Source organism: Oncorhynchus masou, chromosome 24 (assembly GCF_036934945.1).
Source record: "Oncorhynchus masou masou isolate Uvic2021 chromosome 24, UVic_Omas_1.1, whole genome shotgun sequence".
Taxonomy (NCBI): Eukaryota; Metazoa; Chordata; class Actinopteri; order Salmoniformes; family Salmonidae; genus Oncorhynchus; species Oncorhynchus masou.
The window spans coordinates 38199428-38224913 of NC_088235.1; the positions used below are offsets into that span (position 1 = coordinate 38199428).

At 41.2% G+C, this 25486-nt stretch overlaps 1 protein-coding gene across 5 annotated transcripts in view; it reads right to left on the reverse strand.

Annotated features, from left to right (window-relative positions):
* Positions 1–6387: 6387 nt before the first annotated feature.
* LOC135512142 (glutamate--cysteine ligase catalytic subunit-like) overlaps positions 6388–25486 on the reverse strand; it is a 37173-nt gene continuing 18074 nt past the window's right edge. For 3 of the 5 annotated variants that reach the window (XM_064933843.1, XM_064933847.1, XM_064933846.1), the window contains exons 3-16: positions 20997–21197; positions 20780–20893; positions 15771–15829; positions 15490–15626; positions 15208–15282; positions 14918–15034; positions 14512–14650; positions 14212–14324; positions 13976–14068; positions 13661–13765; positions 13200–13281; positions 12996–13102; positions 8510–8630; positions 6388–8190 (exon numbers count right to left, since the gene is read on the reverse strand). In XM_064933843.1, the coding sequence (XP_064789915.1) occupies positions 8009–8190; positions 8510–8630; positions 12996–13102; positions 13200–13281; positions 13661–13765; positions 13976–14068; positions 14212–14324; positions 14512–14650; positions 14918–15034; positions 15208–15282; positions 15490–15626; positions 15771–15829; positions 20780–20893; positions 20997–21197 (1645 nt within the window). In that variant the 3' untranslated portion in view covers positions 6388–8008. Of the gene's footprint in view, positions 8191–8509; positions 8631–12995; positions 13103–13199; positions 13282–13660; positions 13766–13975; positions 14069–14211; positions 14325–14511; positions 14651–14917; positions 15035–15207; positions 15283–15489; positions 15627–15770; positions 15830–20779; positions 20894–20996; positions 21198–25486 lie in introns of those variants that run through there. The other 2 variants (XM_064933845.1, XM_064933848.1) reach the window with 2 other exon arrangements.

Below are 25486 nucleotides of genomic sequence, written 5' to 3' on the forward strand. Positions count from 1 at the left end.
GTAGCTAGCTACCTGACAGGAGAGCTAGCTACGTTAGCTTGCTAATGTAGGTACATTAAAAGATTTAGGTTGGTTGTTTTTAATCTCAACTTCAAGATTTCCACTAAGGACGGTGACTCTCCGACCATCACTCTCCCTCGCTTGGGCAAGGGACATTTAAGGTACACTCGGATGTGATGATGTAAAACCTCAATTAAGTGCCGAGGGTTTAGGGCCTAGTGCTGTCTACTTTGAGTTTGGACTGCAGCCCCGGTTGCCTCAGCACGCATAATCTGCAGCTGGATCCTTCTAGTGGGGAATAAGGTCAAACTCTAGTGTGTAGGTAACTAAACATGATGAAATACATTTTTTATTTTAAAACTATGTTTTGTATATGGCTTATATTTATTTGGTCATTTAGCAGAAACTCTTTTGAACCGAGGAGGTGAACAATCTGTCTGTGCCCTTGAGCAAGGCAATAAACCCTAATTGCTTCTGTATGTTTTGTATATGGCTTATATATATGTATATTTTGTCATTAAGCAGCAACTCTTATCCAGAGTGACTTACAGAAGCAATTAGGGTTAAGTGCCTTGCTCAAGAGCTCAGACAGATTTTTCACCTACTCGGCTCAGGGTTCAAAAGAGCAACCACTCGGTTATTGACTCAACGCTCTTAAAAACTAGGCTACGACCCGCCCATATCTACACATCAAATGCACAAAGTTCAACTGCAGTAACATACCATAGCCTACTTGACCTGCTCTCTGGAAACTTCAAAGCCTGAAAAAAAACATTACGTTTGAACTGCTTGCCTTACAAAAAATGTCAGCATCTTTAAAAACATTCTGGTTATGAAAAATATGGCCTGGGCCAAATCGTTGAACATCAGCACTATGATAGCAGGGGCAGACTGGGACAAGAATTAATTTGGGGTTCAACACCTGAGGAATTGGAGACTCAATACACTAGAACTCTAAAATACTTAGACCTATAAGCCTATGCTCTCGCAATGGATATGTGCTGCGCCATATCAAATATCTTGGTTGTAAAATAGTTGCTATTGAGCTGAATTTTGAGAGTTAAGAAATAAAGATTATATCTACAGAAAGCTGAGACCCTCTTCAACGGGGACAAAGCTTCCAAAGCGGTGTTTTTCCTACAATTGTATTTTGAAATGTTATACGATCAGAACAAATGTTTCTCTCGCGCGCATGGGGTAGAGGAGTGGCTTTTGCTTCACAGCCACAGGCCCCAGCAAAACAGGGACAGGGGCAGTGCAGTTTCAATACAGGAATAAGGAAAATGCACTTTACTATTTGACCAAATCCTGGTTTCAGCTGCCCAAAATTGACTTTTGAATGAGGTGACAATGTAGAATGTGCTCCACCTGCATTTATAGGCAAACTATCTGCCCTCCAGGACACCTACACCACCCGGTGTCACAGGTAGGCCAAAAAGATCAAGTACAACAACCACCCTAGCCACAGCCTGTTCACTCCGCTATCATCCAGAAGGCGTGGTCAGTACAGGTGCATCAAAGCTAAGACCGAGAGATAGAAGTTGTTTTTTATTCTCAAGGCCATCAGACTGTTGAACAGCCATCACTAACATTGAGTGGCTGCTGTCAACATACTGACTCATCTCTAGCCACTTTAGTAATTAAAAATTGGATGTAACAAATGTATCACTAGCCACTTTATATGTTTACATACCCTACATTACTCATCTCTTCTGTATATAGTGTACTCAATACCATCTACTGCATCTTTCCTATGCCGTCCAGCCATCGCTCATCCATATATTTTTATACACTTGTGTATCATCAAATCAAAATCAAATCAAACCAAATGTATTTATATAGCCCTTCGTACATCAGCTGATATCTCAAAGTGCTGCACAGAAACCCAGCCTAAAACCCCAAACAGCAAGCAAGGGAGGTGTTGAAGCACGTTGGCTAGGAAAAGCTCCCTAGAAAGGCCAAAACCTAGGAAGAAACCTAGAGATGAACCAGGCTATGAGGGGTGGCCAGTCCTCTTCTGGCTGTGCCGGGTGGAGATTATAACAGAACATGGCCAAGATGTTCAAATGTTCATAAACGACCAGCATGGTCAAATAATAGGTCTGGGACAGGTAGCACGTCCGGTGAACAGGTCAGGATTCCATAGCCGCAGGCAGAACAGTTGAAACTGGAGCAGCAGCACGGTTAGGTGGACTTGGGACAGCAAGGAGTCATCATACCAGGTAGTCCTGAGGCATGGTTCTCGGGCTCAGGTGCTCCGAGAGAGAGAAAGAATTAGAGTAAGAGAGAATTAGAGAAAACATACTTAAATTCACACAGGACACCGGATAAGACAGGAGAAGTACTCCAGATATAACAAACTGACCCAAGCCCCCCGACACATAAACTACTGCAACATAAATACTGGAGGCTGAGACAGTAGGGGTCAGGAGACACTGTGGCCCCATCCAATGATACCCCCGGACAGGGCCAAACAGGAAGGATATAACACCACCCACTTTGCCAAAGCACAGCCCCCACACCACAAGAGTGATATCTTGAACCACCAACTTACCATCCTGAGACAAGGCCGAATATAGCCCACAAAGTTCTCCGCCACTGCATAACCCAAGGGGGGGCGCCAACCCAGACAGGAAGATCACATCAGTGACTCAACCCACTCAAGTGACACACCCCTCCTAGGGACGGTATGAAAGAGCACCAGTAAGCCAGTGACTCAGCCCCTGTAATAGGGTTAGAGGCAGAGAATCCCAGTGGAAAGAGGGGAACCGGCCAGGCAGACAGCAACTCCTGGGCCAGACTACACTCAATCATATGACCCACTGAAGAGATGAGTTTTCAATAAAGACTTAAAGGTTGAGACCGAGTTTGCGTCTCTCACATGGGTAGGCAGACCATTCCATAAAAATGGAGCTCTATAGGAGAAAGCCCTGCCTCCAGCTGTTTGCTTAGAAATTCTAGGGACAATTAGGAGGCCTGCGTCTTGTGACCATAGCGTACGTGTAGGTATGTATGGCAGGACCAAATCAGAGAGGGAGGTAGGTGCAAGCCCATGTAATGCTTTGTAGGTTAGCAGTAAAACCTTGAAATCATCCCTTGCCTTGACAGGAAGCCAGTGTACGGAGGCTGGCACTGGAGTAATATGATCACATTTTTTGGTTCTTGTCAAGATTCTAGCAGCCGTATTTAGCACTAACCTTAGTTTATTTAGTACTTTATTCGGGTAGCCGGAAAGTAGAGCATTGCAGTAGTCTAGAAGTAACAAAAGCATGGATTCATTTTTCGGGCATCATTTTTGGACAGAAAAGTTCTGATTTTTGCAATGTTACTGTTAAGGGAATTTTTTTTTAATTTATAATGACTAATTATGTATACATTTCAATCAGGATGAATTAAAGGACTATTATGTTACTGTACATGTATGAATTTTCTCTCTTGCTCCCATTTTCAATTGTATGTAATGTGTTCAGGAGTTTAGAACAATGCCTTGGTACAAATGAATGAACTATCTCCAGACTGTCTAGAATGCTTATCTACACTGACTGACCTTGGCTCTAGGCGAGGAGGGAAGTCTTGAGAACTATAAGGCCTTTCTACCAGTGTCAAGAAGAGACGGAACATTTAGAAAACGCTGACGTCATTTTCAGTTTATAACCTGTGGTAAAATGTGTATGAACTTAGTACTCTCTTGAATTAAAGTCTGTTACCTGACTTTTAAGACCGTGGCTCTGTCCATTCTTATAAAATAAGGGTCTTACAACCCCTTAATGCATTGACAGAGTGTTTAATTTTGATTGGGAATTAAAACAGAGGATTTTAGAATTCCTTCAACAGTTACATAGATGGAAAAAAGCTGTCCTTGAAACAGTCTTGATATGTTCGTCAAAAGAGAGATCAGGGTCCAGAGTAACGCCGAGGTCCTTCACAGTTTAATTTGAGACGACTGTACAACCATTAAGATTCAACAGAAGAGCTCTTTGTTTCTTGGGACCTAGAACAAGCATCTCTGTTTTGTCTGAGTTTAAAAGTATAAAGTTTGCAGCCATCCACTTCCTCATGTCTGAAACACAGGCTTCTAGCGAGGGCAATTTTGGGGCTTCACCATGTTTCATTGAAATGTACAGCTGTTTATCATCTGCATAGCAGTGAAAATTAATATTATGTTTTCAAATGACATCCCAAGAGGTAAAATATATAGTGAAAACAATAGTGGTCCTAAAACGGAACCTTGAGGAACACCAAAATTTACAGTTGATTTGTCAGCGGACAAACCATTCACAGAGACAAACATATATTTCCGACAGATAAGATCTAAACCAGGCCAGAACTTGTCCGTGTAGACCAATTTGGGTTTCCAATCTCTCCAAAAGAATGTGGTGATCGTGGTATCAAAAGCAGCACTAAGGTCTAGGAGCAGGAGGACAGATGCAGAGCCTCGGTCTGATGCCATTAAAAGGTCATTTACCACCTTCACAAGTGCAGTCTCAGTGCTATGATGGAGTCTAAAACCAGACTGAAGAATTTCGTATACATTGTCTTCAGGAAGGCAGTGAGTTGCTGCGCAACAGCCTTTTCTAACATTTTTAAAAGAAATGAAAGATTCGATATAGACAGATAGTTTTATATATTTTCTGGGTCAAGGTTTGGCTTTTTCAAGAGAGGCTTTATTACTGCCACTTTTAGTGAGTTTGGTACACATCCGGTGGATAAAGAGCTGTTTATTATGTTCAACATAGGAGGGCCAAGCACAGGAAGCAGCTCTTTCAGTAGTTTAGTTGGAATAGGGTCCAGTATGCAGCTTGAAGGTTTAGAGGCCATGATTATTTTCATTGTGTCAAAAGATATAGTACTAAACCACTTGAGTGTCTCTCTTGATCCTAGGCCCTGGCAGAGTTGTGCAGACTCAGGACAACTGAGCTTTGAAGGAATACGCAGATTTAAAGAGCAGTCCGTAATTTGCTTTCTAATAATCATGATCTTTTCCTCAAAGACGTTCATGAATTTATTACTGCTGAAGTGAAAGCCATCCTCACTTTGGGAATGCTGCTTTGTAGTTAGCTTTGCGGCAGTATCAAAAAGAAATTTCGGATTGTTCTTATTTTCCTCAATTAAGTTGCAAAAATAGGATGATCGAGCAGCAGTAAGGGCTCTTCTGTACTGCTCGGTACTGTCTTTCCAAGCTAGTCGGAAGGCTTCCAGTTTTGTGTGGCGCCATTTCCGTTCCAATTTTCTGGAAGCTCGACTCAGAGCGCGGGCATTTTCTGTATACCAGGGAGCTAGTTTCTTATGAGAAATGTTTTTAGTTTTCAGGGGTGCAACTGCATCTAGGGTATTGCGCAAGGTTAAATTGAGTTCCTCAGGTGGTTAACTGATTTTTCTCCTCTGACGTCCTTGGGTAGGCAGAGGGAGTCTTGAAGGGCATCAAGGAATCTGTGAATTTATAGCACGACTTTTGATGCTCCTTGGTTGGGGTCTGAGCAGATTATTTGTTGCAATTGCAAGCATTATAAAATGGTGGTCCGATAGTCCAGGATTATGAGGAAAAACATTAAGATCCACAACATTTATTCCATGGGACAAAACTAGGTCCAGAGACATGTTGGACAAAACCCAGAGCCGATGATGGCTCCGAAAGCCTTTTGGAGTGGGTCTGTGGACTTTTCCATGTGAATATTAAAGTCAGCAAAAATGTGAATATTATCTGCTATGACTACAAGGTCCGATAGGAATTCAGGGAACTCAATGAGGAACGCTGTATATGGCCCAGGAGGCCTGTAAACAGTAGCTATAAAAAGTGATTGAGTAGGCTGCATAGATTTCATGACTAGAAGCTCAAAAGACAAAAACGTCTTGTATAAAGTAGTTGTTGTGAAATTGTTACCCGATTACTTGTTAGATATTACTGCATGGTCGGAAAACATGGAGGTGGACGTCGATACAAGATGCACCATCCTGAAATACGCTTTCGCTACACTCGCATTAACATCTGCTAACCATGTTTGTGAGATAAAATTTGATATATTGGACCAGCTAATCTGGCATTTGCCAGATTGCCAATCCGCCCCTGTGTGATAGGGTGGAGACTTGCTTAACTAGACTAAATGTTGCCACTTTTATACTATTCAAGCGTAGGCCTATATTTGTAGGGCGTGGAACATAATTCTTCACATCTGATTTTTTTTATTTATGTTTATGGGCAGATTTGATCCATCTTTAATATGTAACGTATAAAAGATGTTTACATTGATAAGATTAGTTCCTTTGGAGCGTTATGCCATTCAACAGTAATGTATACTTGGTATGCCACTAGCACCCTCTAGTGAATTAAAGGTCTCATTCCACAATGAGCATATTATCGAGGAAACAGAACCAAGTAACCAAGATAAATACTGTACTTAGTGCTGTACACAGATTTATTCAATGAGACATTCCAACCAAATGCTAACATTCACTTCAATGTCATACTACTTTCTTAATGTTCTACTGTCATGTCAGCACAGCAAATCACACTTTCATTTTACATTTCTCACAAAAACAAAAATTATTTCAGACAAATGCAGATATACCACATTTGGAAACATAAGAACCCTTGTTAATGTTTGTAGAGCAGATGGAAGTATAGTTTACACTTAAATATTAAAGTGAACTTGTGTTCATTACATTTACCATGAACAGAAGAAAAATATTTACATATCCAATTACACATCAGATTGCATTTTGTTATGGTTTATCTGTAACAGTATATACAACTTCAATACACCGGCTTCACCTTCGCAATGCACACATGCAATTCTATGTTCTCCATTAAAACTCAATTACACTGAAAAAAATATAAATGCAACATGCAACAATTTCACTGAGTTACAGTTCACAAGGAATCAGTCAATTTAAATAAATTCATTAGGCCCTAATACATGGATTTCACAACTGGGAATATAGATATGCATATTTTGGTCACAGATAAATAATGTAAATAAAAGTAGGGGTGTGGATCTGAACATCAGTCACTATCTGGTGTGACCATATGCATCATTCAGTGCAACATCTCCTTCGCATATAGTTGATCAGGCTATGATTATGGCATGTTGTCCCACTCCTCTGAGGTGGTGGCGGATGAATGGAACGATAATGGTCCTCGGGATCTCGTCACGGTATCTCTGTGCATTCAAATTGCCAACGATAAAATGTAATTGTGTGTGTTTGTTGTCCGTAGCTTATGCGTGCACATACCATAACCCCACCGCCACCATGGGGGGCACTCTTCACAACGTGGACATCAGAAAACCGCTCACACACACACACACACACAATGCCATGTACACAGTCTGCACCGTACAGTTGAAAACGGGATTCATCCGTGAAGAGCACACTTCTCCAGCGTGCCAGTGGCTATTGAAGGTGAGCATTTGCCTACTGAAATTGATTACAACACCGAACTGCAGTCAGGTCAAGACCCTAGTGAGGATGACGAATGAGCACGCAGATTAGTTTCCCCGAGACGGTTTCCGATTTTTTTTTGCAGAAATTCATCAGTTGTGCAAACCCACAGTTTCATCAGCTGTCTGGTGGGCTGGTCTCAGACAAAGAAGCTGGATGCAGAGGTCCTGGGCTGGCGTGGTTACAAGTGGTCTACAGCTGAGGCCGGTTGGACTGACTGCCAAATTCTCTTAAACGACATTGACATGACTTACGGTAGAGAAATTAAACATTAAATTCTCTGGCAACAGCTCTGGTGGACACTCCCTCAACTTGACTGCACAAAGGAGAAATGCCCACTAACATGGATGTAAACAAATTTGTGCACAAAAGTTGAGATTAATACATTTTTGGGATTTTTTATTTCAGCTCATGAAACCTGGGACCAACACTTTACATGTTGCGTTTATATTTTTGTTTAGTGTAGTTTGGACCACTTCTTTGTTCAGCCAGATACTTAGGCTCTCTTTTCACGTACATCATTGATGATGGACAACACATTAATTCATTGATTACAGCTGTGACAATTGGTTTATTTGCCCCGATTGACTGGGTCTCCAAAAAGTTCTGGGCATCGCTCCTCTCCTTTTGAGATACTGTCACACTTGCGGAGTAAGTCGTAGTTTATTTTGTCAGTTATTACGCTGTCTTGCTTGTATTGAGTGTGCTTGTCGACAAACTCCCTCATCCACTTTGCTATGGTCATCAGTTCACCTACATCAGCAACAAGGAGAAAGAGAAATATCATGATTTTGGGGGGGATTTGATAATTAAGATGTTACACTAACATATACACCAAAACAAAACAAGTTAATGTTTGGCTTTTATAATCCTATACATTTTCATGTGGCTTCAGTTCAGATTCAACACTAATGCACAAAGAGCTACCAAACCTTTTTGACAGTGTCAGGGAGCAAAATGTGCCTTCCACTATTAGAATGCTGCGTGCTTTTACGAAATCCTATGGGCCACAAAAACATGTTACCCAACCCAGTGTCAAATTATCATTGTCTATTTGCTAAATATACTGTACCTGAGGCGCGTCTCTTGATGAGCTTCAGGTAGTTCAGGATGGTGCATCTTGTATCGACGTCCACCTCCATGTTTTCCAGGTAGCAGTTAAGGATTGGTATCAGCCCTTGAAAAACTCCTTCCTAAATGATAAGAAACAACAACTGTTATAGTTGAAACTCAAGAGTGCAGACAGAGTGTTATCCTACGAAGCAAGCTAGATCTACTCCGGCTTTTAGAAATCTAGCCAGCTTCACATTCCAGGTCAGGCTTCATCCATACTACGAAGGTGGATATTGTTGTCCGCCCAGGGTCGCCATGTCCATGGTTTGCCCGCAAAAAATGGGCTACTTTGAAAACAATGTCACAGGGTGAAAACGTATTGGTCGGAGGTTGCAGGATTTTGGGCCACTTCTAAATTGCACCGCAGCTGCCATGGAATTTTTCTTTAATTATTATTATTTTATTTCACTGTGACCTGCTACGGCTGACTATCAGGCAGTGAGTGGTGGGGAGGGAGGCAGTCATGACAAGTGATTTGAAAACAACAAACGATTTAATTAGCACGAGATGGATACTTCTCCCACTATAATTCTTGCTTGCCTCATTCGTTGTATCCTGACCGCCAGTCCTACTAATCACTAGCCTACTAGAGGCAACACAGCAAGGGAGAGAAACTAAGAAATAGTCATCCAACAGTTTCAGAGAGAAAATCGAAGAATGCGCTTTCTCACTTGGTATGTTGCCAGGGCTTTAAATTAAGGTTGTCCAGTCCTCCCGGGGACGCAAAAAACAAAACAAGTCTGGGATGGTTTAAACAGATTCTGGGACAACTACCGTACATCAAATATTTAAAAAGCAATAATGCTCATGCAACAGATCAGAACATTTATCTTAAAATGGTTATAAAATATTATTTCTTCACATTATAAGTGCAGCAATGCGCATATGGCAGTAGGTTACGGGAGAAGGTTCCAAAATGCAATTAGCGGGAACACACTGTTCTAAAACGCGCATGGCACATGCAAGCGTTTTCATGTGACAGAGATTAAAATGTTATACATTTAGAAAGCGGAGATCTAAAGATGCAACAACTGGTATGAGTGTCTAATATGAGTAGGATGTGCCTTTCCCTGGTGGACAAGGAAGTCGATTTGAAAACCAATAGAATAATAGAAAATACTGGTTTCAATGGCACATTTTATAGTGTTTTTAAAATATTTCCCTCAACCTATGGTCTGATTTTTGCCTTATAAAATGACGTAAAACCTCCAGGTTTTGAACAGTTATAGTTTATGGTTAAATAGTTGCAAAATGGGTAATGTGTGCGTTGTGCAAGACACTGGCCTTTCTCTTGGCTCATGGCCATTTGATCTGAACGAATTTTTCAGAGTAGGTCAACAGAATCATGACTATGTTAATTATCCGACATTAATGTCAAACATGACTGGCTTTTAGACTTTATGTATTTCAAAGTTTCATTGAAGTTAAGCTACATTTTCTGGCGCCTCCATGTCAGCATCGGTGTGGACATGATAGGCTGTAGCCAATATGCATATAACCTAGGCTACACTTTTACATGTAGGTTAATTATTTCTGTACATTTATGCAAAATATTATTCCAATGTTGGCCTTTTTAGAGGATAATTTTTTTATGTACATTTCTGGCTCATTTGACAGCAGTATTTATCTATCAGTAGTAGGCAACTCATTAACTTTTGTGAAGGACCTCGGTCCTATGACCATAGCCATGTTGGCATATCAACCCCCCCAAAAATAAACTCGGCAAAAAAAGAAATCCCTTTCAAAGATAATTTGTAAAAATGCAAATAACTTCACAGATCTTCATTGTAAAGGGTTTAAATACTGTTTCCCAGTCTTGTTCAATGAACCATAAACAATTAATGAACATGCACCTGTGGAACAGTCGTTAAGACACTAACAGCTTGCAGATGGTAGGCAATTAAGGTCACAGTTATGAAAACTTAGGACACTAAAGAGGCCTTTCTACTGACTCTGAAAAACACCAAAAGAAAGATGCCCAGGGTCCCTGCTCATCTGCGTGAACGTGCCTTAGGTATGCTGCAAGGAGGCAAGAGGACTGCAGATGTGGCCAGGGCAATAAATTGCAATGTCAATACTGTGAGACGCCTAAGACAGTGCTACAGGGAGACAGGACGGACAGCTGATTGTCCTCACAGTGGCAGACCACGTGTAACAACACCTGCATAGGATTGGTATATCCAAACATCACAGCTGCGGGACAGGTACAGGATGGAAACTGCCCGAGTTACACCAGGAACACACAATCTCTCCATCAGTGCTCAGACTGTCCGCAATAGGCTGAGAGAGGCTGGACTGAGGGCTTGTAGGCCTGTTGTAAGGCAGGTCCTCACCAGACATCACCGGCAACAACGTCACCTATGGGCACAAACCCACCGTTACTGGACCAGACAGGACTTGCAAAAAGTGCTCTCCTCTAACGAGTCAAGGTGTTGTTTCACCAGGGGTGATGGTTGGATTCGCATTTATCGTCGAAGGAATGAGCGTTATACGAAGGCCTGTACTCTGGAGCGGGATAGATTTGGAGGTGGAGGGTCCGTCATGGTCTAGGGCGATGTGTCACAGCATCATCAGGTTGAGCTTGTTGTCATTGCAGGCAATCTCAACGCTGTGTGTTACAGGGAAGACATCCTCCTCCTTCATGTAGTACCCTTCCTGTAGGGTCATCCTGACATGACCCTCCAGCATGACAATGCCACCAGCCATACTGCTCGTTCTGTGCGTGATTTCCTGCAAGACAGGAATGTCAGTGTTCTGCCATGGCAAGCGAAGAGCATGGATCTCAATCCCATTGAGCACATCTGGGACCTGTTGGATCGAAGGGTGAGGGGTAGGGCTATTCCCCCCAGAAATGTCTGGGAACTTGCAGGTGCCTTGGTGGAACAGTGGGGTAGCATCTCACAGCAAGAACTGGCAAATCTGGTGCAGTCCATGAGGAGGAGACGCACTGCAGTACTTAATGCAGCTTGTGGTCACACCAGATACTGCTACTTTTGTGGCAATAAAAAAAAAAAACTTGGGCCAGTTTTCAGGCTTGGGCGGGTTTTGAGTCGTCATTGGGATAGAAATTTTAGCTAGACCTGGCAACCCCGCGTTGGCGTGTAGCTAAATCTAGTAGGCTTGTAACTGCACGTATGAACAACATTGCTAGTCGAACGCAGAATTCTTCATCGAGACATTACTGAAACATCAAACATGGGTGAGTCAGTGCCATTTTCATTTGTGCTGAAATCAAAATGAAAGAACAGTTATCTTGCAAATTCAACATGCTATGGTGTGAAATAGGCTTTGAGAAGTGCAGTCTGTTTTATTATTTATCGTCATTGCCGGCTTTGCTGTTCTTATCAATGCATGATCACCATCTTCCAACTAATATCACTCCCGAGGAACAGCTTGTTGCATTGATACCATTAACGGGTTTTGGAACCTCTTACCACCCTGGCAATTTGACTGTTAAACTCATGGGTACACTAACAATGGCTGCCAGTCTTGACTTAAATGGGAACTGCCTTTATGAACTATACACTACATGACCAAAAGTATGTGGATGTTGGAACATTGCTGTGGGGACTTGCTTCCATTCAGCAACAAGCGCATTAGTGAGGTCGGCACTGATGTTTGGCGATTAGGCCTGCTCGTAGTAGGCGTTCCAATTCACCCCAAAGGTGTTAAATATGGTTGTGGTCAAACCATTTCTGTATGGACCTCGCTTTGTCATGCAAAGACATGAAAGTGTCTTCCTCAAACTGTTGCCACAAAGTTGGAAGCACAGAATCGTCTAGAATGTCATTGTATGCTGTAGCATTAAGCTTTCCCATCACTGGAACTAAGGGGCCGAGGCTGAACCATGAAAAACAGCCCCAAACCATTATTTCTCCAAACTTTACAGTTGGCACTATGCATTGAGGCAGGTAGTGTTCTCCTGGCTTCCGCAAAACCCAGATTCTTCCGTCAGAATGCCAGATGGTGAAGTGTGATTCATCACTCCAGAGAACGCGTTTCCACTGCTCCAGAGTCCAATGGCGGCAAACTTTACACCACTTCGCGGATGAGCCATTTTTGCTCTTAGATGTTTCCACTTCACAATAACAGCACTTACAGTTGACTGGGGAAGCTCTAGTAGGGCAGAAATGTGACGAACTGACTTGTTGGAAATGTGGCATCCTATGAAATGTGTTTAATTAGTCTTCAACTTGTGGCTCAGACACTTCATTCCGGATAAATGGAGTTATCCCTGAGTTAGCCTGTTCGAAGCAGGTTAGTTCTGAAGGATTTGTTGCCATAGAAATTTATCTGGCTAAAAGGTGAGCCACTTCCGTGGTACCGGTTATCCACATTTGAACTCAAGAGTTGACTAAAGTTACCTTACAAACTCCTCAAACCTGATTTGCAGTAAAGGGCTCAGGAGAAAGATATATTAAATTAGAAATATTATTAATAAGCACCTTTCCATTGATGATTGTGTCAATGCTCATCAGTATGTACTCATTGTCACCCTCACTGTCCAAGCCGTTCTGGGCCGCTGAGGAGCTATCGAGGACAGGGTTACAGCCTATGACACAAGAGAAGAGGAAGCATTAAACTGTTTAGGCATTTTGACAAAACGCACCCCGACCAGGTTTCAAAACACTGGACTTGTATCATCTCACCTTTATAGATGTCCTTCCGGAAGTAAAACATGCCCTCTTGGACTGCATTTCTTTCCTGGGCCACTTTCATGTTTTCGTCAACCTGTTCAAAGACAAGACAAAGCACACTAAAACAAATGGTGTTATATCACAGACCTATACAGTGCATTCGGAAAGTATTCAGACCCATTACATTTTTCCACATTTTGTTAGGTTACAGCCTTATTCTAAAATTGATTAAATAGTTTTCCTTTACACACAATACCCCATAATGACAAAGCAAAAAACAGGTTTAGAAATTTTAGCAAAGGTATTAAAAATTAAAAAACAGAAATACCTTATTTACGTAAGTATTCAGACCCATTGCTATGAGACTCGAAAGTGAATGTACTGGGAACTCCACAAAAACAATCAGTCTAACTTAATTGAATTTCATAAAATTCAGCGAATGAAAAGTGTAACAAGAACAACCACATTCTCACCTTTGACAAGGGGATAAGAAAGTCTAGTTTATAGGACAGGATAACCCTGGTGAGCAGGACGATGAAAACAACGTAAGCAGAGTTTTCAAAATCGGTAAGTTGCACCTGAAATAAAAGAAAACATCCACTAAATATTTCTACACTAATATTGTACAAAAAGAAGTTAAGACACAGTACATGTAAATCCTGTTGCAAGTATTGTTTGTTCACGTAACACTATTTAGCAGACATGCATAAATTGCCAATGAGCGCATTTCAGGTAAATATCCAAATTATATTCAATCTTTTGTGTCAGAGTTGTAAGGCTTATGCTACCTCCATGGGGCGGAACTCAACTCGCCATCCGATGTCCGAGTTTGGAGGAGGAGGTTTGAACCTCATTGTCTGCCAGTTGGTTGACTGCAGATTCTACAAGAGAGATGTGACATGGAAAATATATTTTGATTATATAAACGAAAAATCCTCCTTTTAAAATCTGTCACAAGCATTGGTCTGGTTTTCAGCAGTAATGCAGCCACAGTAAGTCAGTATAGGGTGGGTATAATTTTAACCTCAAAGTGATCCGACTCGTTTTCATCATCCAGGTGAATCTTCTCCTCAAAGAGTGACAGCGGATCCCGGATGAAAAGATGGGCTATGTGTTGGGCCAGCAGTTTGTCGATCCCTACAAAACACAGATTCTGATTACTTCTCTATAGAACATTTTATGATTAAAACAAATCTAATAAAAATACAGGCAGTTTCAATGCTTAAACAATACATCACTTTTTGTATGATTATTTTACTACTCATTTTAAAATAATATTTTCCCCAGTCACTTATCATTCAACATGTTCTGTTACAGTGTTTACCTGCATCCAGCAACTGTTTGTTGATCTCCTCGTCTATTGTCAGATCTATGTCATTGTACTTATCGCCACAACTGGAGAGGTAGCTGTCGATTGAATCATATCTTGATTTCAAGATTCGAAATTTGTTGCTTTTCAAAGGCTGCAAAGACAACATTTTCATAGACATTAAAAGACCATGAATATGAAAAGTAGGAAAATCTTCTGACAATTCAACAAACAAATAACTGAAAACCTGCTCTGACTAACGTTACATTTGAACACCAGGAAATCAACAGAGAAATTCATAATGCCTATCTGAGCCGGACACTCAACCCCCTGAATCAACTAGCGACAAGCGAGTGGGCCTTATTTGGCAAGGTCATGTTTCTTTAATTAGGGGCCAGTTTTTCATGATTCATCTGCTCACCTCCAGCCCTCTCTCTTCCCCGGTCCTGTCATCCACCGAGGCAGAAATAACTCCCCAGCGACAATCAATGTCTGACACATAGCCTCTGTAAAACGGTGAAGCAGCACTGAGGGCCATCTGTAAACGATCAACAATTAGCTTTCCAGTTTCCACCACACAAAAAGCACTCGAAACAACCAAAGCATTATTGAATACTGTAATGATTCAAACAAAGCCATTTACGACACCTTTGATTAAAAAAAATTACTACTTGATGCAATTTTTCTGTACATTTTCTAAGCATATCTTACCACTATGGGGCAGAATGTTGCTAGTTGGTCATAAAGGTACCTCGCCTCTTCAATGCTGCAAGCTTGGAATGTCACCTGGAAAAACATAAAAAGGTTCAAGTTAATTTAAGGACCAATCAACAGGCTTATATAAACATGCCCACAACCTTTAAAAAATATTCTCTAGTCTAGTATATGAACACGTAATTTATGATGTGCGACTGAAAAAAGGAACATGCACCCAAAGACAAACAAATAACGACAGTATACAATGTTACTATTAGTATAATGTGTAGCATATACCTGAAGACAGCAGTTGCCCATTCCGAAGCCCATGGCATCCATGTAGATGTGATCAGGGAGAGCTGCTCTGGCGGCCTCCCCATCATCCTCCGGAAACTTCTCCACAAATGGAGATGGAGTGCACTTGTCTTTAAAGACTAACAAGGATAAAGAAGCACAGTGATAAATAGATACCGATAAGTATGTATCCTAAATTTGACCAGTGAAAATTACAATGTATTTGACTGAGTGGTGTAATTGCTAAGTGCAAATGGTGAAGACCGATTTTTATTTACACTTACTGGGTACGTTGATCACAACCTTCTCTCCTCTTCTGTGACGAATGTTTCTGGTCAGGGTGCTGAAAAAAACATTCACAAATTTCTGTATTCAAGGGAATTCAAAATGAGAGCTCAAACTTGACATATCATAGCAGTGAGACAACACACTGCAAATATACAATATATACACAAAAGTATGTGGACACCCCTTCAAATTAGTGGATTTGGCTATTTCAGCCACACCTGCTGACAGGTGTATTCAATCGAGCACAAAGCCATGCAATCTCCATAGACAAACATTGACAGTAGAACAGCCTTTCTGAAGAGCTCAGTAACTTTCAACACGGCACCGTCATAGGATGCCACCTTTCCAACAAGTCAGTTCGTCAGATTTCTGCCCTGCTGAAGCTGCCCTGGTCAAGTGTAAGTGCTGTTATTGTGAAGTGGAAACATCTAGGAGCAACATCTCAGCCAGACCTCAGTAATGATCATGTGGCTGAATAGAAGCAAGTCCTCGCAGCAATGTTCCAACGAGTGGTCGACGAATTAATCTGAATGGCCGGTTAATTAGGGCCGATTTTAAGTTTTCATAACCATCGGAAATCAGTATTTTTGGCGCCGATTTTGCGGATTTAAATTTATTTTTAGACCTTTAACTGGGCAAGTCAGTTAAGAACACATTCTTATTTTCAATGACGACCTTGGAACGGTGGGTTAACTACCTTATTCAGGGGCAGAACGACAGATTTTCACCTTGTCAGCTCGGGGGATCCAAACTTGCAACCTTACAGTTAACTAGTCCAATGCTCTAACCACCTGCCTCTCATTGCACTCCACAAGGAGCCTGCCTGTTACGCGAATGCAGTAGAAGCCAAGGTAAGATGCTAGCTAGCATTAAACTTATCTTATAAAAAACAACCAATCAATCATAATCACTAGTTTTAACTACACATGGTTGATGATATTACTTGTTTATCGAGCATGTCCTGCGTTGCATATAATCGATGCAATGCTGGGGGATGATTTAACAAAAGCGCATTTGCGAAAAAAGCACAATCGTTGGACGACTGGACTTAACCATAAACACCAATGCCTTTCTTAAAACCAATACACAGAAGTATATATTTTTAAACCTGCATATTTAGCGAAAAGAAATCCAGGTTAGCAGGCAATATTAACCAGGTGAATTTGTTTAATTTCTCTTGCGTTCATTGCACGCAGAGTCAGGGTATATGCAATCGTTTGGGCAGCCTGGCTCATTGCGAACTAATTTGCCAGAATTTTACATAATTATGACATAACATTGAAGGTTGTGCAATGTAACAAGAATATTTAGACTTAGGGATGCCACCGATTAGATAAAATACCGACCGGTTCCGTATATCACTGAAATTATAGTTTCCGGATTCGACCATATTAATGACCAAAGGCTCGTATTTCTGTGTGTTATGTTATAACTAAGTCTGATTTGATAGAGCATTCTGACTGAGCGATGGTAGGCAGCAGCAGGCTCGTAAGCATTCATTCAAATAGCACTTTCATGCGTTTTGCCAGCAGCTCTTGGCAAGCACAGCGCTGTTTATGACTTCAAGCCTATCAGCCTAATGGCTGGTGTAACCGATGTGAAATGGTTAGCTGGGTGTGCGCTAATAGCGTTTCAAACGTCACTCGCTCTGAGAGAAATAGTCCTATAAATACTAAATTAACTACAACCTAAAACCTCTTACCTTGGAATATTAAAGTCTCATGTTAAAAGGAACCACCAACTTTCATATGTTCTGAGCAAGGAACTCAAACGTTGGCTTTTTTTACATGGCACTTTTACTTTCTTCTCCAACACTGTTTTTGCATTATTTAAACCAAATTGAACACGTTTCATTATTTATTTGAGGCTAAATGGATTTTTATTGATGTATTATATTAAGTTAAAATAAGTGTTCATTCAGTGTTGTTGTAATTGTCATTATTACATATTTTTTTAAAGTTAAAAATTGGCCGATTAATCGGTATCGTCTTTTTTGGTCCTCCAATAACCGGTATCAGCGTTGAAAAATCATAAATCGGTCGATCTGTGGTTCCAACATCTACTGGAAAGCCTTCCCAGCAGAGTGGAGGTTGTTGTGGCAGCAAGGGGGGGGACCAACTCCACATTAATGCCCATGATTTTGGACTGATGTTCGACGAGCAGGTGTCCACATACTTTTGGTCATGTAGTGTATATGTGGAACAAAGTTGGCGCAGTGTCTTATACTCAGCTGGCCCCTCCCCAGATTGTTTTAAACGCTCTACAACAAAGCTTTTAGTGTCCAACATGCTTTCTCTGCCCTTAACCTTGTTCTGAACACCTGCAAAACAAAAGGTCATGTGGTTTGGTAAGAAGAATGCCCCCCTCCCCACCAGTGTGCTTACTACCTCTGAGGGTTTAGAGCTTGAGGTAGTCACCTCATATCTGTACTTGGGAGTATGGCTACATTGTCCTTCTCTCAGCAAACATCAAAGCTGCAGGCTAAGGTTAAATCTTGACTTGGTTTCCTCTATTGTAGTCGTTCCTCTTTCAACCCAGCTGCCAAACCAACGCTGATTCAGATGACCATCCTACCCATGCTAGACTACGGAGACGTAATTTATAGATTGGCAGGTAAGGGCGCTCTTGAGCGGCAAGATGTTCTTTACAGTTGGGAATGAGATTTTCCACCAATGCTCCTTATAGGACACATCACTGCACTCTATAATCCTCTGTAAACTGGTCATCTCTGTATACATGTCTCAAGACCCACTGGTTGATGCCTATTATGCCTATCCTCTTAAGCCTCCCTCCCCCTTATCTGAGATACCTACTGCAGCCCGCATCCTCCACATACAACACCTGATCTGCCAGTCACATTCCGCTAAGGATCCCCAAAGCGCAAACATTCCTGAGTTGCTCCTCTTTTCAGTTCGCTTCAACAAACACTCAAACTGGACTGTTCTCTCTCCATCTCTTCATTCAAAGACTCAATCTTACTGACAGTTGTGCCTGCTTCACGTGATGCATAGTTGTCTCTGCCTTCTTGCCCTTTGTGTCGTTGTCTGTGCCCAATAATGTTTGTATCATGTTTTGTGCTGCTACCATGTTGTGCTGCTGCCATGTTGTGTCGCTGCCATGCTGTTTTCTTAGGTCTCTCTTTATGTAGTGTGGTCTGTTGTCGTGAGTTTTGCCTCATTTTTTAATAATATATATATATATATATATAAATATAAAAAATACATTTAAAAAATACATTTAAAAAAAGGGCAAAAATATATATATATGTTTTTTTTAAACAGCGCCCATCCCCGCAGGAGGCCTTTTGGTAGGCCGTCATTGTAAATAAGGATTTGTTCTTAACCGACTTGCCTAGTTAAAGGTTAAATAATACACACAGAGTTGAAGTCGGAAGTTTACATACACCTAAGCCAAATATATTTATACCCAGTTTCCCAATTCCTGACATTTAATCCAAGTAAAAGTTCCCTGTTTTAGGTTAGTTAGGATCACCACCTAATTTTAAGAATGTGAAATGTCAGAATAATAGTAGAGAGAATGATTTACTTCAGCTTTTATTTCTTTCATCACATTCCCAGTGGATAGGACGTTTACATACACTCAATTAGTATTTTGTAGCATTGCCTTCAAATTGTTTAACTTGTGTCAAACATTTCGGGTAGCCTTCCACAAGCTTCCCACAAGTTGGATGAATTTTTTTCCCATTCCTCCTGACAGAGCTGGTGATACGGATTCAGGTTTGTCAGCCTCCTTGCCCTCACATGCTTTTTCAATTCTGCCCACAAATGTTCTTTTGAATGGAGGTCAGGGCTTTGTGATGACCATTTCAATACCTTGACTGTTGTCCTTAAGCCATTTTGCCACAACTTTGAAAGTATGCATGGGGTCATTGTCCATTTGGAAGACCCATTTGCGACCAAGCTTTAACTTCCTGACTGATGTCTTGATGTTGCTTCAATATATCCACATAATTTTCCTCCCTCATGATGCCATCTATTTTGTGAAGTGCACCAGTCCCTCCTGCAGCAAAGCACCCCCACAAGCTGCCACCCTCGTGCTTCATGGTTGGGATGGTGTTCTTCGACTTGCAAGCATCCATCAAGCCTCTACCCTCCAAACATGATGGTCATTATGGCCAAACAGCTCTATTTTTGTTTCATCAGACCATAGTACATTTCTCCAAAAAGTACAATCTTTGTCCCCATGTGCAGTTGCATACCGTAGTCTGGCTTTTTTATGGCGGTTTTGGAGCAGTGGCTTCTTCCTTGCTAAGTGGCCCTTCAGGTTATGTCGATATAGGACTCGTTTTACTGTGGATATTGATACTTTTGTACCCGTTTCCTCCAGAATGTTCACAAGGTCCTTTGCTGTTGTTCTGGGGTTGATTTTCACTTTTCGCAGAAAAGTACATTCCTCTCTAAGAGACAGAACGAGTCTCCTGAGCGGTATGACGGCTGCATGGTCCCATGGTGTTAATACTTGCGTACTATTGTTTGTACAGATGAACATGGTATCTTCAGGCGTTTGGAAATTTCTCCCAAGGATGAACCAGACTTGTGGAGGTCTACAATGTTTTTTCTGAGGTCTTGGCTGATTTCCCCATGATGTCAAGCAAAGAGCCACTGAGTTTGAAGGTAGGCCTTGAAATACATCCACAGGTACACCTCCAATTGACTCAAATTATGTCAATTAGCCTATCAGAAGCTTCTAAAGCCATAACATCATTTCCTGGAATTTTCCAAGCTGTTTAAAGGCACAGTCAACATAGTGTATGTAAACTTCTGACCTACTGGAATTGTGATACAATGTTAATTATAAGTGAAATAATTGCATGCATGACAAGAAAAAATTACTTGTGTCACGCACAAAGTTGATGTCCTAACTGACATGCCATAAACCATAGTTTGTTAACAAGAAATTTGTGGAGGGAGTGGTTGAAAAACAAGTTTTAATGATGCCAATCTAAGTGTATGTAAACTTCTGACATACATACATTCAAGCCTACCTGAATCTTGGGTGTCCGTTTATGGCTTCATCTGGGAAGAACAGTGATTTGGACACTCCTTTTTCAACAGGTGTTGGGTTGTACTCTGGCTGGGTGAAGCCAGGACAACCTAACCTAAAACCATTGTTACAAGAATAACAATAATGTTAAGGTACTATAAATGAAATAAACAAAGTTTCAAATGGTTGAGTGAGTGACAAAATAGGTAATAAACTACCTTGGGAATGATGTGATGGTGGCAAGGGTTTCATTCTTATTCAGCACAGATGAGGCCTCTCGCCTCCTCTTTCCCATGTTGTCCTCCACCGTGTTGAACTCTGACATCGTCCCACCGTATGGCTGCCCCGGAGTCCCTTCGATCATGTAGCTGCCATACTCTGGCCTCCAAAGGGTAGGATGGCTACAAATAAAAACAAAGCTTTATAAAAATATTTTAAAAAGTAAAAGCCAACTTCCGTATTTAGAGGCCAAATGAATAATGTTGTCTGACAAAACAAGGTCCTTGATCAGATAGATCAGCATAACACAATGGACTCTTTCACATTAAAGTAAACATGTTTTTTTTTTAAATCTAATGTGAGACACTGTCAGCAGGGGGGAAAATGCTGTGTTTGTGCTTCAGGGCACGTGCTCTTCAGTATGTGCGACAGAGGCAGTAATGAGGAATGCTACAGCTCTAGCTACAATTCCCCACTGACACTGGTATTTCCCCTGGGTTAAGTAGGCTTCGCAGATTTAGGACATCATGGGCAGTTAGCAAGCAGACCATTACTGTGGGGCTTGTACAAACACAAGTACATCAAATAGAGAAAGGCTTTTTAACCTGCAGAAGGAATTTAACAGCCCACGGTGTAGCGGGCAGGGTGACTCAAGTGTTTTTGTAAGAGCATAGTTAAAAACTTTTTTTTAAAGAAAGTAAAACTCATGCTGAAGTTGCATACATGTAAAGTAGCTTTTGCATGAGCGTGCCATAAGGGAAGCTCCTTCATTTATTTTTAAAGTTGCTAAAGAGGCTAATGGAACACTGTCTTATGCAGTGACAAAAGATGTCTAATACCTGCAATGTAAAAAATAAAATGTATATTTATGTAAATGACATGTTATAGAAGGAGCAAGACACGTTTTGTGATTTCACTTGTTTGAGAAACCTCTAACCAGTGATTCACTTTCTCATCCTCAGTGCACAGTACAAAGCTCTGAAAAAATATGAACAAACACTCCAGAAACACCCAAATACATCCTTTTAGAAACCTAAAACGCCCTCAGTAAAGTGATGCAGGTCTTTAGATGTTGTACACATGAAATTGTGTCATTCCAAACTACAGTGCCTTGCGAAAGTATTCGGCCCCCTTGAAATTTGCGACCTTTTGCCACATTTCAGGCTTCAAACATAAAGATATAAAACTGTATTTGTTTGTGAAGAATCAACAACAACTGGGACACAATCATGAAGTGGAACGACATTTATTGGATATTTCAAACTTTAACAAATCAAAAACTGAAAGATTGGGCGTGCAAAATTATTCAGCCCCTTTACTTTCAGTGCAGCAAACTCTCTCCAGAAGTTCAGTGAGGATCTCTGAATGATCCAATGTTGACCTAAATGACTAATGATGATAAATACAATCCACCTGTGTGTAATCAAGTCTCCGTATAAATGCACCTGCACTGTGATAGTCTCAGAGGTCCGTTAAAAGCGCAGAGAGCATCATGAAGAACAAGGAACACACCAGGCAGGTCCGAGATACTGTTGTGAAGAAGTTTAAAGCCGGATTTGGATACAAAAAGATTTCCCAAGCTTTAAACATCCCAAGGAGCACTGTGCAAGCGATAATATTGAAATGGAAGGAGTATCAGACCACTGCAAATCTACCAAGACCTGGCCGTCCCTCTAAACTTTCAGCTCAAAAAAGGAGAAGACTGATCAGAGATGCAGCCAAGAGGCCCATGATCACTCTGGATGAACTGCAGAGATCTACAGCTGAGGTGGGAGACTCTGTCCATAGGACAACAATCAGTCATATATTGCACAAATCTGGCCTTTATGGAAGAGTGGCAAGAAGAAAGCCATTTCTTAAAGATATCCATAAAAATTGTCGTTTATAGTTTGCCACAAGCCACCTGGGAGACACACCAAACATGTGGAAGAAGGTGTTCTGGTCAGATGAAACCAAAATTGAACTTTTTGGCAACAATGCAAAACGTTATGTTTGGCGTAAAAGCAACACAGCTCATCACCCTGAACACACCATACCCACTGTCAAACATGGTGGTGGCAGCATCATGGTTTGGGCCTGCTTTTCTTCAGCAAGGACAGGGAAGATGGTTAAAATTGATGGGAAGATGGATGGAGCCAAATACAGGATCATTCTGGAAGAAAACCTGATGGAGTCTGCAAAAGACCTGAGACTGGGACGGAGATTTGTCTTCCAACAAGACAATGATCCAAAACATAAAGCAAAATCTACAATGGAATGGTTCAAAAATAAACATATCCAGGTGTTAGAATGGCCAAGTCAAAGTCCAGACCTGAATCCAATTGAGAATCTGTGGAAAGAACTGAACTGCTGTTCACAAATGCTCTCCATCCAACCTCACTGAGCTCGAGCTGTTTTGCAAGGACGAATGGGAAAAAATTTCAGTCTCTCGATGTGCAAAACTGATAGAGACATACCCCAAGCGACTTACAGCTGTAATCGCAGCAAAAGGTGGCGCTACAAAGTATTAACTTAAGGGGGCTGAATAATTTTGCACGCCCAATTTTTCAGTTTTTGATTTGTTAAAAAAGTTTGAAATATCCAATAAATGTCGTTCCACTTCATGATTGTGTTCCACTTGTTGTTGGTTCTTCACAAAAAAATACAGTTTTATATCTTTATGTTTGAAGCATGAAATGTGGCAAAAGATCGCAAAGTTCAAGGGGGCCGAATACTTTCGCAAGGCACTGTATATCCGCAACGTTATATTCAATTTTGTGCGACTCTAGCAGTTTTCCCCTATCCAGCTGTTCCATGAGTCGCAACAAAATGTAATATAGCGTTGCTGATGAAGTTCAGAATGACAGTACGGGGAAACAAAATATATATGAAAATACAGTTGAAGTATACATACACCTTAGCTAAATACATTTAAAAGCAGTTTCACAATTCCTGACATTTAATCCAAGTAAACATGCCATGTCTTAGGTCTGTTAGGCTCACCACTTTATTTTAAGAATGTGAAATGTCAGAATAAGAGAGAGAATTATTTATTTCAGCTTTTATTTATTTATTTTGTCCCATTCCTCCTGACAGAACTGGTGTAACTGTCTGGTTTGTAGGCCTCCTTGCTCCCACACTTTCGGTTGCCCACAAAATTTCTATGGGATTGAGGTCAGTGCTTTGTGATGGCCACTCCAATACCTTGGCTTTGTTGTCCTTAAGCCATTTTGCCACAACTTTGGAAGTATGCTTGGGGTCATTGTCCATTTGGAAGACCCATTTGCGACAAGCTTAAACTCCCTGACTGATGTCTTGAGATGTTGCTTCAATACATCCACATGTAGTTCCTTCCTCATGGTGCCATCTATTTGTGCAGTGCACCAGTCCCTCCTGCAGCAAAGCACCCTCACAATATGATGCTGCCACCCCCATGCTTCATTGTTGGGATGGTGTACTTCATCTTGGAAGCTTCCCCATTTTCCCTCCAAACATTACGATGGTCATTACGGCCAAACAGTTCTATTTTTGTTTCATCAGATCATAGGACATTTCTCAAAAAAGTACGATCTTCGTCCCCATTTGCAGTTGCAAACCGTAGTCTGGCTTTTTTTATGGCGTTTTTGGAGCAGTGGTTTCTTCCTTGCTGAGCGGCATTTCAGGTTACGTTGATATAGGATGCATTTTACTGTGGCTATAGATACTTTTGTACTTGTGAAGATCCAATCAAATGTATGTCACATAGACATGGTTAGCAGATGTTAATGCAAGTGTAGCGAAATGCTTGTGCTTCTAGTTCCGACAACGCAGTAATAACAAACGAGTAATCTAACCTAACAATTCCAAAACTACTACCTTATACACACAAACAAGTGTAAAGGGACAAAGAATATGTACATAAAGATATATGAATGAGTGATGGTACAGAATGGCATAGGCAAGATGCAGTAGATGGTATCGAGTACAGTATATACATATAAGATTAGTAATGTAGGGTATGTAAACATATTAAGTAGCATTGTTTAAAGTGGCTAGTGATATTTTACATCAATTCCCACCAATTCCCATTATTAAAGTGGCTGGAGTTGAGTCAGTGTGTTGGCAGCAGACACTCAATGTTAGTGATTGCTGTTTAACAGTCTGATGGCCTTGAGATCGAGAGACTAAAAACAGCTTCTGTCCCTGCTTTAATGAAACTGTACTGACCTCGCCTTCTGGATGATAGCGGGGTGAACAGGCAGTGGCTCTGGTGGTTGTTGTCCTTGATGATCTTTATGGCCTTCCTGTAACATTGGGTGGTGTAGGTGTCCTGGAGGGCAGGTAGTTTGCCCCCGGTGATGCGTTGTGCAGACCTCACTACCCTGTGGACAGCTTTACAGTTGTGGGCGGAGCAGTTGCTGTACCAGGCGGTGATACAGCCCGACAAGATGTTCTCGATTGTGCATCTGTAGAAGTTTGTGAGTGCTTTTGGTGACAAGCCGAATTTCTCCAGCCTCCCGAGGTTGAAGAG